Source organism: Palaemon carinicauda, chromosome 30, assembly GCF_036898095.1.
Source record: "Palaemon carinicauda isolate YSFRI2023 chromosome 30, ASM3689809v2, whole genome shotgun sequence".
Classification (NCBI taxonomy): Eukaryota; Metazoa; Arthropoda; class Malacostraca; order Decapoda; family Palaemonidae; genus Palaemon; species Palaemon carinicauda.
In genome coordinates this window covers 41,322,704-41,335,733 of record NC_090754.1, presented here as the reverse complement: position 1 = coordinate 41,335,733, position 13,030 = coordinate 41,322,704, and the positions used below count along the sequence as shown (strand labels likewise).

Below are 13,030 nucleotides of genomic sequence, written 5' to 3'. Positions count from 1 at the left end.
AATGTTTTTGTCAGTGCCTGTTCATCCCCCATATCATTCATTATTTTAACCTTTTATATACCATCAGTTCCATATTTCTTTCCATGAAGCTGTCTACCAGTTAAAATAAAAACGAAATTGGAACAATAATGAAAATTGCAAAGTCATGTTACAGTATTTGCTTATTTATTTTCTGAAAATATTACACCAGAGTTATCTGTGTTTGTTAAAAGTTAATTGTTCCAACACGAATACTTACCTCGAACTACTTTCTTAGGAGTTACCTGTAATCTCCTCTCTACCGACCAGAGTTTTGTGTAGTATACCCTAAACCCGTTTTCTATGGAGGGCTAACCCGGGAGTGAGAGAACGTGCCCCGAGGGTAGCCTTTGCGCTAGGTCGAGGTCCGCTTGGGTCGTGTGCGCCAGTAAGTTCTCTGGTCGCGACGTGATACCACGTTGCTCTCGTCTCTCTCGACCCTTTGTGTCCGCCTCGTGTGTCCCGCAGGTTTACCGCGTGGTAACTTTGTACTTATCCCTTGTGTTCCTGTGTGTTCACTACCCTTCCTTGTGCTTCCCAAGTGTATCCCTTTGATTCCCTGCGTTCCTGTGTCTTGTGGTTGTGTGCTATGGAGCAAATGTGCCGTTGTCCTGGGCCTAGAGCCGGAAAATCGTGTGGAGCGTTCCTCTCCAAACCTGAAGTGGATCCTCACTCCCTTTGCTCTTCCTGTAGGGGCAAGATGTGCTCTCCTTTGGATACGTGCTTTGAGTGTGTTGGTTGGAGTGAGATTCAGTGGGTGCGATACGGCACGAAGAAAAAGGAGTCGTCGAAACGTTCGCCCAGAAAATCTAGCGTCTTTGCCGCCACCGTCACCCAGTGGACTTTCCGACGGGGATTCTGTCTCGCCTTCCCCTACCCAGAGTAGGGGACGAGGTAAGTCCGTTGCGGGGAAAGAGCCGGGGGTTCTTCCCCAGGAGTCTAGTGTGTGTGAAGTGGGAGTTGCGGGGCCTTCTCGGGCTAGTGGGGAGCCTGGTAGTGCTGTGTCGGGGGGTTCTGGAGACTCGGCCCTTGTGCTTGGGGGGCACGTTTCCTCCGACGACCCCTTATGGTGTAGTAATGTTGTTCCTGTTTCTTCGCCCCCTTCGTGGGCCTGTGTTTCAGGCTCTTCGGCAGGCGGCGACACCCAGGGTAAGTTAGACTCCACGGTAAGTGATTCCTTCGGGTGGAAGCTCCCTAAAACGCCAGGTAGGTCCCCTATGCGGATGGAAGAGGGCCTGGATACCTGGTTCCCTAGTGTTGGGCGCCAACCCTCGTTCCCAGCTCCTCTGACGACGGTCCCGGAAACCTTCCTGCAACCCTCTACCTCGGGTACGCAACGAGTCGCGAAGCCCTCCACGGCCCCCGCTTCTGCCCACCGTGCGGGTGGTACAGTGTCGTCGGGCTCTTCGGATGGTGGGGCTTCATTCTCTTCAGAAGAAGAAGCCAGGAGGAGACATCGGCGCCGGAGGGAGCAGTCCAGGAGCAGGCGTTCCCGCTCAAGATCCCGTTCGAGGTTCAGCAGGAGACGGTCCCGCTCTCCACGGAGGAAACACAGGAGGAGTAGGTCCCCCGATGGTGATTGGGTATTTGTTCCCCGTAAGTCAGAGTTACAGTGTTCCCCAGACCGGCAATCCAGGGATTTCTCACCACGGAGACCATCCTCCAGACGTAGATATGACCCTCGCAGGGAGAAATGCGAGAAGGCCTCTTCAGGCAGGCGTAAGGCCGCGAAGCTTCCGGTTCACCCCGCCCAGCGGGGGGAACCGTGCTTCCTTACGGGCAGCCTGGCCGAATCAGCCCAGCTGGTGCGGCCCTCGGACTTTAAGGAACGGTTCCCGCCGTCGGGTCAGCCCACGGGATCCGCGTCCCCCCGAAGCCAATGATCGGACGGTTCTGACCTCCGTACCCGGTACGGAGGTTTCCGCTGGGTAAGACCAGTACCTCCGCAGGGGAGTGCCTGTTGTGCCAGAACCAAGGCGCCCGGTGGGAGTGCCCGGTGACCCGGCTCCTCGGGATCAGGTCGAGGGTTCTGCTGACGGTAGGGAAAGTTCCCCGACCGATTACTCGGCCTATCGAAAAGTTATAAGCCTGATCCAAAGGCATCACAGAATTGAAGAGCCAGTTGCTACCGATGAGGACTACTGGAGGTCCAGCCTTACCTGTTTGATGCAAGCACCTGTCCAACAAAAATCCTCCCTGGCCCTTCCTGTGGCCCGAGATCTCGTCCTGGGCCGAGCGCACGTCGATAGAGTTGTAGCAGGCAATGCCGAAGCTCCCAAAACGCAGAGCTCTTTGAAGTTGCTCCAAGGGCTCAAAACACAGAGCAGGGTTTATGTGCCAGAGGGACAACGACCGGGAGCCTGCAAAGTGGAACCTGCTCTCGACATTCTGGGACAGGGTGCCTCGGAGGACAGAGCCTCTTCAGCCCCGATTTGTTTTTCACAATCGGAGGCTGCGATGATGGAGGAGATGTCTAAAGACCTAGTTCACGTCTCCTCTTGGTTGGACTGGTGGGCTTCCACACTAGTAGGTGTGCAAGCAACATATGACCTGACGGACCCAGAACAGCAAAGCCTCCTGAGGGAGCTTATCATCTCCGGGGGCAAGACCCTTAAGTTCCTCACCTACCAGTCCCTCGCCCTGTCAGCGAATTGGGTTCTTCGCAAAAGGGACACCATCCTGGCGAAGCTTTCCCGGAAGGTCCCAGACAGAGAGGCGAGGGCCATGAGGAGCCTTTCTGTGTGGGGTGACTCCTTGTTCCCCTTGAAGGAGTTAGAGGAGATCATGGAGAAGGTGGCTAAGAGAAAAGAAGTGAACGCTCCCAGGCCTCCACCGGTAAGGAGGCCCCCCTACAAGAGGTCAGCCTCAGACGGTTCCTCGGCTTCTCAGGCCCCGCCTAGCCTGACGAGGAGAGAAGCCCCTTCTTCCTCGTGGGCCTCAGCGCCTCAGCCCCCCCGTAGAGGAGCCCCAGCAGCGTCGGCCTCGTTTAGGACAGGTTATTCTGCCTCCAGGAGAGGCCGTTCAGGCCGCTCCTCCAGGAGGAGGTAGAGTGGGAGGCCCCCTACTCCTGCCCAAGCCTCAGGTTGGGGGATGCCTCAGACTACATTGGCAAGCATGGAAGGCTCACGGAGCAGAGCCCTGGACAGTGTCTGTACTGAAGGAGGGTTACAGGTCACCGTTCTTAGCAGAACCTCCCCCTCTAATTCCGGCCAGCCTGTCGGAGTGGTTGGTACCCAAGGACCCGTTGAAGAGGGCTGCCCTTCAAGAAGAGGTGTCCACGATGTTGGAAAAGGGCGCCATGGAGGAGATCCTGCACCCAGGACCAGGTTTCTACAGCCGTCTGTTCCTGGTAAAAAAGGCGACGGGGGGGTGGAGACCGGTGATAGATCTGTCGGCTCTCAACAAGTTTGTACGAAAGACAGAGTTCAAAATGGACACTCCGAAGTCGGTCCTGCTGTCCTTGAGGGAGAAAGACTACATGATGACCATAGACCTCAAGGACGCTTACTTCCAAATTCCAGTCCATCCCTCAAGTCGGAAGTTTCTCCGGGTGAAATGGGGTACCCAGATCCTGCAATTCAAGACCCTGTGCTTCGGATTGTCGACAGCTCCCCAGTATTCACGAGAGTCTTCACGACAGTCTCGGTGCGGGCTCACGAGCGAGGCATTCGCCTCATCCGGTACCTGGACGACTGGTTGCTTCTTTCCTCCTCGAAGGACGTTTTGAAGGAGCAAGATATAAAGCTTCTCCAGTTTTGCAAGGGTCTGGGTATCATGATCAACCCAGAAAAATCGAACCTATCTCCCTCCACCAGAATGACCTATTTGGGGATGAAACTGGATTCCCTACTAGTGAAAGCTTTCCCGTCGGAGGAGAGGATAAGCAATCTGATGAAGATCCTTCGTCCGTTCCTATCGGGGCAACCCAGGAGGGCGAAGGACTGGCAAAGACTAATAGGTCATCTGGTGTCGTTGGAAAAACTGGTTCCCCAGGGGAGACTCAGACTCAGAGCCGTCCAATGAAACCTGAAGAACTTCTGGAACCAACTGGACTCGCCCCAGAAATTAATCCCAGTCCTACCAAACACAATACCCTCCCTGGAATGGTGGCATTGCCGGTCGAACTCGCTCAAGGGGATGCCCTTCGCGACCGACCCTCCCAAGTTACTTCTATTCACAGACGCCTCCAACCAGGGATGGGGAGCCCATCTCCTCAACGGGACGGCCAGAGGAACCTGGATGGACGGGGAGAAGGACCTACACATCAATGTCCTAGAGTTGAAGGCAGTCCAGAAAGCTTGCCTGCACTTCGTCGATCTACTAAGGGGAAACACTGTGGCGTTGATGTGTGACAACGCCACAGTGGTAGCGTACATAAAGAAGCAAGGAGGCTTGAAATCAAGGGAGTTGTGCGATCTCGCCCTAGAGATCCTAGATTGGGCAGAAGCGAACCAGGTTGTGTTATTGGCAAGGTTCATCCCGGGAAAAAGAACGTTCTAGCCGACGGTCTCAGCAGGATGGGTCAGATAGTAGGGACAGAATGATCCCTCCTTCCAGAAGTAGCCAAGCTCATCATTCAACGTTGGGGTTCCCCGGTGATGGACCTCTTTGCAACCAAGCTGAACGCGCAACTTCCCGTGTATTGTTCTCCTGTCCCAGACCCAAGGGCAGCCTTGGAGGATGCCTTTCAGCACAAGTGGGACAACCTAGACGTGTACGCTTTTCCCCCCTTCACGTTGATCAGGCAAGTACTCAACAGGGTAAGGGCTGCCCGAAACTTAAGGATGACTTTGGTAGCGCCCTGGTGGCCGGAGAGAGAGTGGTTCGCAGACCTAAAAGACCTGGCGAGCCATCCTCCGTGGCCACTCCCCGACAGGTCAGATCTTCTACAACAGCCGCACTTTCTCAGGTTCCACGACAACCCACAGTCTCTACGCCTTCACGCCTGGAGACTATCGAGCGACTCCTGAAGAAGGAAGGATATTCAGCAGGAACAGCTAAGAGGATGTCGCGATACCTGAGAAGGTCGTCGGCAGCGGTCTACCAAGCGAAGTGGGCCTCTTTCACGAAGTGGTGCGCTTCGAAGCGCATAAAGCCCCTCAAAGCCTCGGTCCCAGACATAGCAGACTTTCTAATATATCTCAGGGACGAGATAGGGATGTCAATCCCAGCTATAAAAGGAGTACGAGCAGCCTTGGGTCAAGTCTTCCTTCTGATGGGCATCGACCTGGGTTCCTCTAGACACATCTCTATGCTTGTCAGGAGTTTTGAACAGTCCTGCCCCCCGCAAGCGGTTAGGGTGCCTCAGTGGGACTTAGCTAGGGTCCTGAAGATGTTAAGTAGCCCCCCCTTCGAACCAGTGAAGGATATTGTAGACAGGGATCTCACTCTCAAGACAGTCTTTTTGTTGGCCTTGGCTTCTGCGAAAAGGGTAGGGGAGATCCATGGGCTGTCTTATGACGTCTCTCATTTGAAGGGGTGGAAAGAGATATCTTTCAAGTTCGTTCCTTCGTTTGTGGCGAAAACCCAGAACCCAGCAGTCTGGGATCCAAAATTCAAAGGTTTCTCTCTGCCAGCTATTCCTAGGACTGGGAATCCTGAGGATTTGAGGTTATGCCCTGAAAGGACTGCACATCTCCGGCCAGGCGTCAAGAGCCTTTTCGTCTCCACAGGTGTTACTAAGAAACAGGTATCGAAGAATACCATTTCCTTCTGGTTGAGACAAGTTATTGCCAGGGCCTACAAGGAGGAGGGACTGGCCTTGCCAGGCACTCCCAAGCCCCATGACATCAGAGGTCTGAGCACTTCCTTAGCCTTTGAGAAAAACATGGCAGTGGGTCAGATCCTTCGTGCGGGCACCTGGTCGAACCAGTCAACCTTTACTGCCCATTACCTCAAGGACTACTCAAGAAGGTCCTTAGACGGGTTCTCCATTGGAACAGTCATCTCCGCGCTCCAAGTGATTTAACGGTAAAGCCCCAGGCTCAATCGTGGATAGCAAAACCAGGAGACACAGGTTCGTTCCCTTTCACCCTAATCCCCGTTTCCTATCCCTATCGGAGATAACCACTTGTAACCATTGAAGAACACGTCTCTGCAACTGCATTACTGGAATCAGCATCAGAAGAATTTTTTCAAAGGGTGAGTACTTAGACACTAACGTGAGCTCTTTGTGTAGTTACCCTATCGTCCGTTTTCCCAGTGTGTTTTTGTTTTAAAACCTAATTCATATCTAGGCCTCTTGGCATCCGCTTGCTGGGTCTGAAGGTCAGGAAGGCACTCCCACCTCCTAAAGTGTAAGTCTCCTAAGAAAGTAGTTCGAGGTAAGTATTCGTGTTGGAACAAATCAAAAATTTTAAGTAATTTTTATTTTTCCTAACATACTTACCAAGAACTACTTTCGGGTAATGGCCCTCCCTACCTTCCCCGAGTGCCTCTCTGCCCTTGCAAGGACTTTTTGCAACATCCGAGGAACTTACTGGCGCACACGACCCAAGCGGACCTTGACCTAGCGCAAAGGCTACCCTCGGGGCACGTTCTCTCACTCCCGGGTTAGCCCTCCATAGAAAACGGGTTTAGGGTATACTACACAAAACTCTGGTCGGTAGAGAGGAGATTACAGGTAACTCCTAAGAAAGTAGTTCTTGGTAAGTATGTTAGGAAAAATAAAAATTACTTAAAATTTTTGTTTTTTGTAGCCTTTATGAATACAGCGGTTCTCAATTTCTTAGCATATAACTCAGGAAATTTACTTTTTATTTGTTATTAGTTGAAACAACAAATGTTTTTATAAAAAGGTATCTCGCCATTCTGTTATATTTCAAGATATTTCTGTAGAATTTCAAAGTGTAACTTATGAAAGGTCAGTAATCTTAGAGATTTTAAAGCTTTTCATGACTGTATTAGATTTATTTTGCATAATTCTTCCCTTGTATTTTGGTACTGTAATCCAGAAAGAAAAAAGATTAGCAGTTATTTACCTGTTACTGTTCTGTTTATTATTCATTGATAATTTAAAAGTCAAGCTGTAGCTTCAGCTGGAAAACTAGAATGCTGCAAGCCCAAGGGCCCCATTAGGAAAAGCAATGCAGTTCAGGAAATAAAGGTAGAAGTAAAAAATAAGTATAAAAGAAATACAAAAACGTAAAACAACTCGAGATGAATAGCGATATTAAACAGATAAGTAACAAATAAACTATGAAATGAGACATGTCAACCTGCTCAGCAAAAAAAACCTTTATTTGTTACAGATGCCCTGTCGCATAGCAGCCAGTGTACCAAAGGGAAATGGAGAAGGTGAGCTGAATATCTCCTCCCACTTCAGTGCTAGTGATTTACGCACAATAACCCCTGCAATTGCCTATGCCTTGTTAGCAGCTGAGGAGGCAGTTTCAAATGCTCAGTGGAAGCCAGAAGACTCAAAGGAGCAAGAGCAAACAGGTGTGGCCATTGGTATGGGAATGGTTGATTTGGATGATGTAACTTCTACTGGTAAAGCACTCGAACAAAGATATAGTAAAGTCAGTCCATATTTTGTTCCAAGAATATTGACAAATATGGCAGCCGGACAAGTAAGCATGAAATATTCCTTTCAGGGTCCCAATCATAGTGTGTCAACTGCATGTGCTACTGGGGCACATGCAATAGGTGATGCTTTTAGGTTTATTAAATATGGCGATGCAGATGTTATGGTGTGCGGGGGAACAGAAGCTAGTATCACACCTCTTGGCATTGCTGGATTCTGTCGATTGAGAGCCATGGCTACAAAATATAACGACTGTCCAGAAAAGGGCTCGAGACCCTTTGATGCCGAGCGTTGCGGCTTTGTAATGGGTGAAGGAGCTGGAATGTTAGTTTTAGAAGAATTTGAACATGCAGTAAAGAGGGGAGCTAATATATATGGTGAAATATTAGGATATGGTTTAACTGGTGATGCCTTTCATTACACAGCACCTCGAGAAGATGGAAAGGGAGCAATACGAGCAATGAAGAGGGCCATGGAAGAAGCACAAATTAGTTATAATGAAGTACAATATGTTAATGCACACGCCACTTCAACACCTCTGGGGGATGCTATTGAGGTAGATGCAATAAAGACCGTATTTGGAAGTCACGCGGAAGACCTTCATGTATCATCCACAAAAGGTGCTACTGGTCATCTGCTTGGTGCTGCAGGAGCTGTTGAAGCAATTTTTACTATCCTCGCTTGTCACTCTGGTTATATTCCTCCAACTGCCAACTTAGAGAATCCAGAACCTAACCATGATATTGATTTTGTACCTAAGGAAGCAAAAGCCTGGCTTCAGATGGCAGATAGAAGGATTGCTTTGTCAAATTCCTTTGGATTTGGAGGAACAAATGCATCTTTATGCATAGCATCTTGTGATTAGGCAGTACTGTATTTAGATGAGCATTGACTAGTCATTTAACATGAATACATTTTGAAGTCATACCCGACATTGGTGTTGAGTAATTTCAGTGAGAACAATGTAATTTTTGAGCATTGTTGTGATATAACACTTTTGTTACTTAGCTTAATGATGCTGAATTATATATTAAAAGTTGAGTTACCTTTGTTGATGTGTTGTGTGAAATCTAAAAGGGTTTATGTTAGCTCTGTAGAATTTTACAGCAGTAAAATATTTCAGTTAGATGTTGTATATATTACTGTTAATGCTTTCTTTTTATTGAAGTGTGTTATTACTGTAGTTAATTTTGTATAATGTTGAAAGAAAATAAATTATTTTAATGATATTGGTTCTCATGAATATTTATTTCTCCTCAGATGAGATTGTTACTGTTTCCTGCTGATTATTTCATTGTACAACAGACTTTTGAGGAAATGTAGTCTCCATAGGCTGGAAAATAGATAAGGTCTCAAAAGTTAAGATAGTTTTGGTTTATGAAGATTATGGGAATGAAGAGAAAAATTAGTAGGTATGGAAGGAGCTGAATAAAAGGTCACTAGGAAGACTCGGAAAATTCTGGAAGAAGCACGTAGATGAGGACAAGACCAGAGGAAAACTCAGTCTTGTAGTACACAGAACAGAATACAGGCTGGAGAGAAGTCATTTCACATTAATCAATTAAAGAGAAAATTTGACAGAGTTGCTAAGAATAATGATGATTCAATAAAAAGTGAAGGTTTTTCAAGCAGCACAGTACGTTACTGTCATATGTTATCATTATATAGTTATATCTTAAAAAAATTGTTCCATAAGGGATGTTTCTCTCTCTGGTTAATTGTAGACGATACAAAGATTCTTTGCAGTATCCCATAGGCCCCAGCTCAAACTGCTTCCCTCATTTCACTAATCAACTGTTTGTTTTTGTCTCTTCTTGCTTAGATTCCTAATTTTTCAACTTTATCTTGTTTTGTGTTATCTTTTTATTAAGAGCTAATCCTTTGTACGAGAATTATGAAAAGTCGAGGGATATGACAAAGTGGTCTCTCAGAACTAAAGCACTGAACTTTATAATGATTATGTTTAATTTTAATGGATTTGCATTTTTTTATGGTGAAATCAACTAATAGCTGTACCAAAGATTATTATCATCATTATTATTTTTATTATTATTATAGTTACAGAATTTTCTTACGACAAGACTGCCCATTCATATTTTCAGACTCACTGGGCTTACTTAAAGAAACTGCCTCTAACCAGGAGGTAAATGATAAAGTAACGGGAAAGTACTGTAAAGAAAAAGGACAGCAATAGGAAATTACAGGATAGCAATTTGCAGAAAGTGATGCATTTTGAAAGGAACCACTCTGGACTCTCCATACATTTCAACGCCTGATGTACGTGACTTTAAGAACTGATTCTGCTTACAGTATTACTAATGAAAGAGGACATTTGCTAGATCTTTCTCTGTGCAATTTAAGATTTATGTCTTGTACCTATACTATGTTAATTTTATGGGAAAAGTACATAAAGAAGTAACATTGCTTTCCACAGTTGTCTAAACACTGTCAATTCTCAAGAAATATTTTGAAAGTTATGAAAAGATATATTAATGAGAATTGGTGTTTGTGGATTTTATCATAATTCCTGTTAACAAGTCTTTTATATTGAGAACTTTCTCAAAGTAATAGTAATCACGGAAAAACTAATGCCATCTGAAATATAGCTCCAGGAAGGCAGTAGGAAGATATAATACAAGTGAAATTACAGAAAGAAGAGGGGAGTCTGGTTGGAAATACTGTAGATAGGACAATTGTGGGATGTAGACCTTAATGTTGATTAAGAAAATTGTAGGAAAATTACAGCAAGGAATACCAAGACCAGATACTGTATGTATTCAGGCATTAAATGTAGAAAATAGAAAACTTAAAGAAACTTATTTTCTGTCATAATACGAGAATCGGACAGAAAAATAAAAAATGATTGCGATTATGAAGAGTAAATTCTGCAGTGATATTTAAAGGATCAGTTATTCTAATATATAGTATAGTATGCTGTACTGCCTTTATTTAGTAATTCAACTTGGATGAATATTATAATCAATTATTGTACGGTGTAACTATGGTTTTACATTGTTTTCAAAACAATACAAGGATCTTAAAATATCAAATTAGTAAGAGGTTCATTGTCATACTTTCCTCAAAAGTAAATTTTATCTTACCAATGGAAAGAAATATGAAGCTTAGCACAGTACAGTACTCTACAAGCCTGACTTTAGTTTATTAACTTTACCTAAACTACCAGACAAACAATTATTGTTGTTGTGGTATATTGGAAGCGTCCCTGTCTCGTGCTCGCTGGACTGGGGTTCAAGTCCTGCTCGAACTTGATAGTTTCTTTAGTGTCGGCAACCTAACCATCCTTGTGAATTAAGAATGGGGGGTTGGGGAGAGCCTGAAGGTCTACCTCCTGAGTCATTAGCAGCCATTACCTGGCCCTAACTTGGGTGGAGAGGGGACTTGGCCGCTGATCATATGAATACTGTACTGTATATGGTCAGTCTCTAGCGTATTGTCCTGCTAACAGGCAATGTCACTGTCCCTTGCTTCTGCCATTCAAAAGCAGCCTGTAGTTCTTTAAACTGTTCATATGTTGATGACAGAATGTTCCTCCGTAATAACAAACATAGAAGATACAGTTATAAGCAACTGCTGCAGTATGTAAGAGCTAAAATATTTATCTTCAAAACTAATCCTCAGAAGTCAGCTGCATTGCTAATTAGAAGAAAAAGATGTTATGAAAAATAAAGTGTGCTTGAAAATTGAATGATTGAAACAGGAGAGAAGTATAAATAAAATTAACTTTGGGAATGGTACTTGGAAAAAGACCATAGACTTGGCTTAAGAAAAAGAGAGGCAAAAATAGTAGATATGGTGCAAGAACTTAGGAAGTATAGAGATGTTAGCAGAATAGGGAGCATTGGCAGTTAGAATGAAGATATATGAAACAGTGATGGTACCAATATTCTTTGTAAATATAGAGACATGGGGTGTAATAAGACAAAAATAATTGAAAGAGGTAAAGAAATTTTTAACAAGTTACAACTACGCCATATTGGGGATTACCGGAAGAGAAAGGCAGATGGCCAGTAGAGAATAACCTCGAGTATAAAACTTGATGCTTTATCATAACATTTATTGATAAACGCTTAGTTAAAAGAGGTCATTAGTGGCAAATCAAAGATGGAAACCATATGCAGAATGTTGGAGAAAGTTCTTTTTTAGAAGTATGACATTAGATTTGAAGTAGAAAATTAGATTAAAAGAAAAATAGAAGAAAAGAAGGAAAAAGTGACAATGTTGAGATTTGTAAGGGTTTATATAAGTGAACTTAACACTAAAGAAACTAGCAGTGTAATGCACACAAGGTTGAACATGATAGATTTAAAAGAAAGTTATAGAAACAGAAATGAAATTGAGTTTTGCAGTGAGGCAGATGATACAACAAAGGGTTTGTTTAGCTGTATAGAATTAGGAAAATTTAGATGTAAAGTAGTAGAGAATAAACCATAAAAGAAAATAAGAAATTTAATTCATTTAGATATAGAAATTAAAATAATCAAGTTACGGATAAACTATGAAACAAGATTTATGTCAACCTGCTCAACAAAAATCCTTTGCAACCAGTTTGAACTTTTGAAATCACATCAATTCGACAACCTAGAGGGGCACTCAGTGGAGCGCAGACCTCCGCCATGCCAGCTTATTTCACGACCTTTTGCTAGACCTTGACCTTTGACCTAGGACCTTCAAAACCGAATCCCTTCCACGTCTCAACATAACAATTAATCCCTGAAAATTTCACTATTTAATGAGTAAAATTGTGGCCAGGAAGTTGTTCACACACAAATAACCTTTAGCTCAACCTTGACCTTGACCTTGACCTTGACCTTTGCCCTAAAGCTTTCATAATTGAATTACTTCCCCGTGACAACATAACAATTAATCCCTGAAAGTTTCAATATTCTATGAGTAAAATTATGGCCAGGAAGTTGTTCACAAACAAACGACCTTTTGCTTGACCTTGACATTTGACCTAGGACTTTCAAAATTAAATCACTTCCACGTCTTCACATAAAAAATAATCCCTGAAAGTTTCACTGTTCTATGAGTAAAATTGTGGCCAGGAAGTTCACACATACACGACCTTTTGCTCGACCTTGCCCTTGACTTTTGACCTAGGATTTTCAAAATTGAATCCCTTAAACGTCTCAACAAAACAAATAAACCCTGAGAGTTTCACTAATCTATGAGTAAAATTGTTGGCCACGAAGTTGTTCTCACACACACACAAACAAACAAACAAACAGACAAAGAACGATGAAAACTAACCTCCTCTTCAACTTCGATGTCAAAAAAGAACATAAAATATAGTACTGTGTAGTATTGAGCCGTATGAAATGAAAGAAAAGAGACAATTAACTGTGTACCTAATACTACGTGATGGATGGAAGGCCTATAATCTTGGTAGATTGTAAATGCAAAGGATTGCCAGAATAATGAGCTAATTGAATAAAAGGGCCAGATATTAATATCCAGATCATGGAT

At 44.5% G+C, this 13,030-nt stretch overlaps 1 protein-coding gene across 1 annotated transcript in view; it reads left to right on the top strand.

Moving 5' to 3' along the window:
• Positions 1 to 8,710, top strand: part of LOC137623052 (3-oxoacyl-[acyl-carrier-protein] synthase, mitochondrial-like) — a 39,027-nt gene extending 30,317 nt beyond the window's left edge. Inside the window, exon 3 of the mRNA XM_068353690.1 lies at positions 7,269 to 8,710. Coding sequence (XP_068209791.1) covers positions 7,269 to 8,408 — 1,140 coding nt within the window. The 3' untranslated portion in view covers positions 8,409 to 8,710. The remainder of the gene's footprint in view (positions 1 to 7,268) is intronic.
• Positions 8,711 to 13,030: the final 4,320 nt, after the last annotated feature.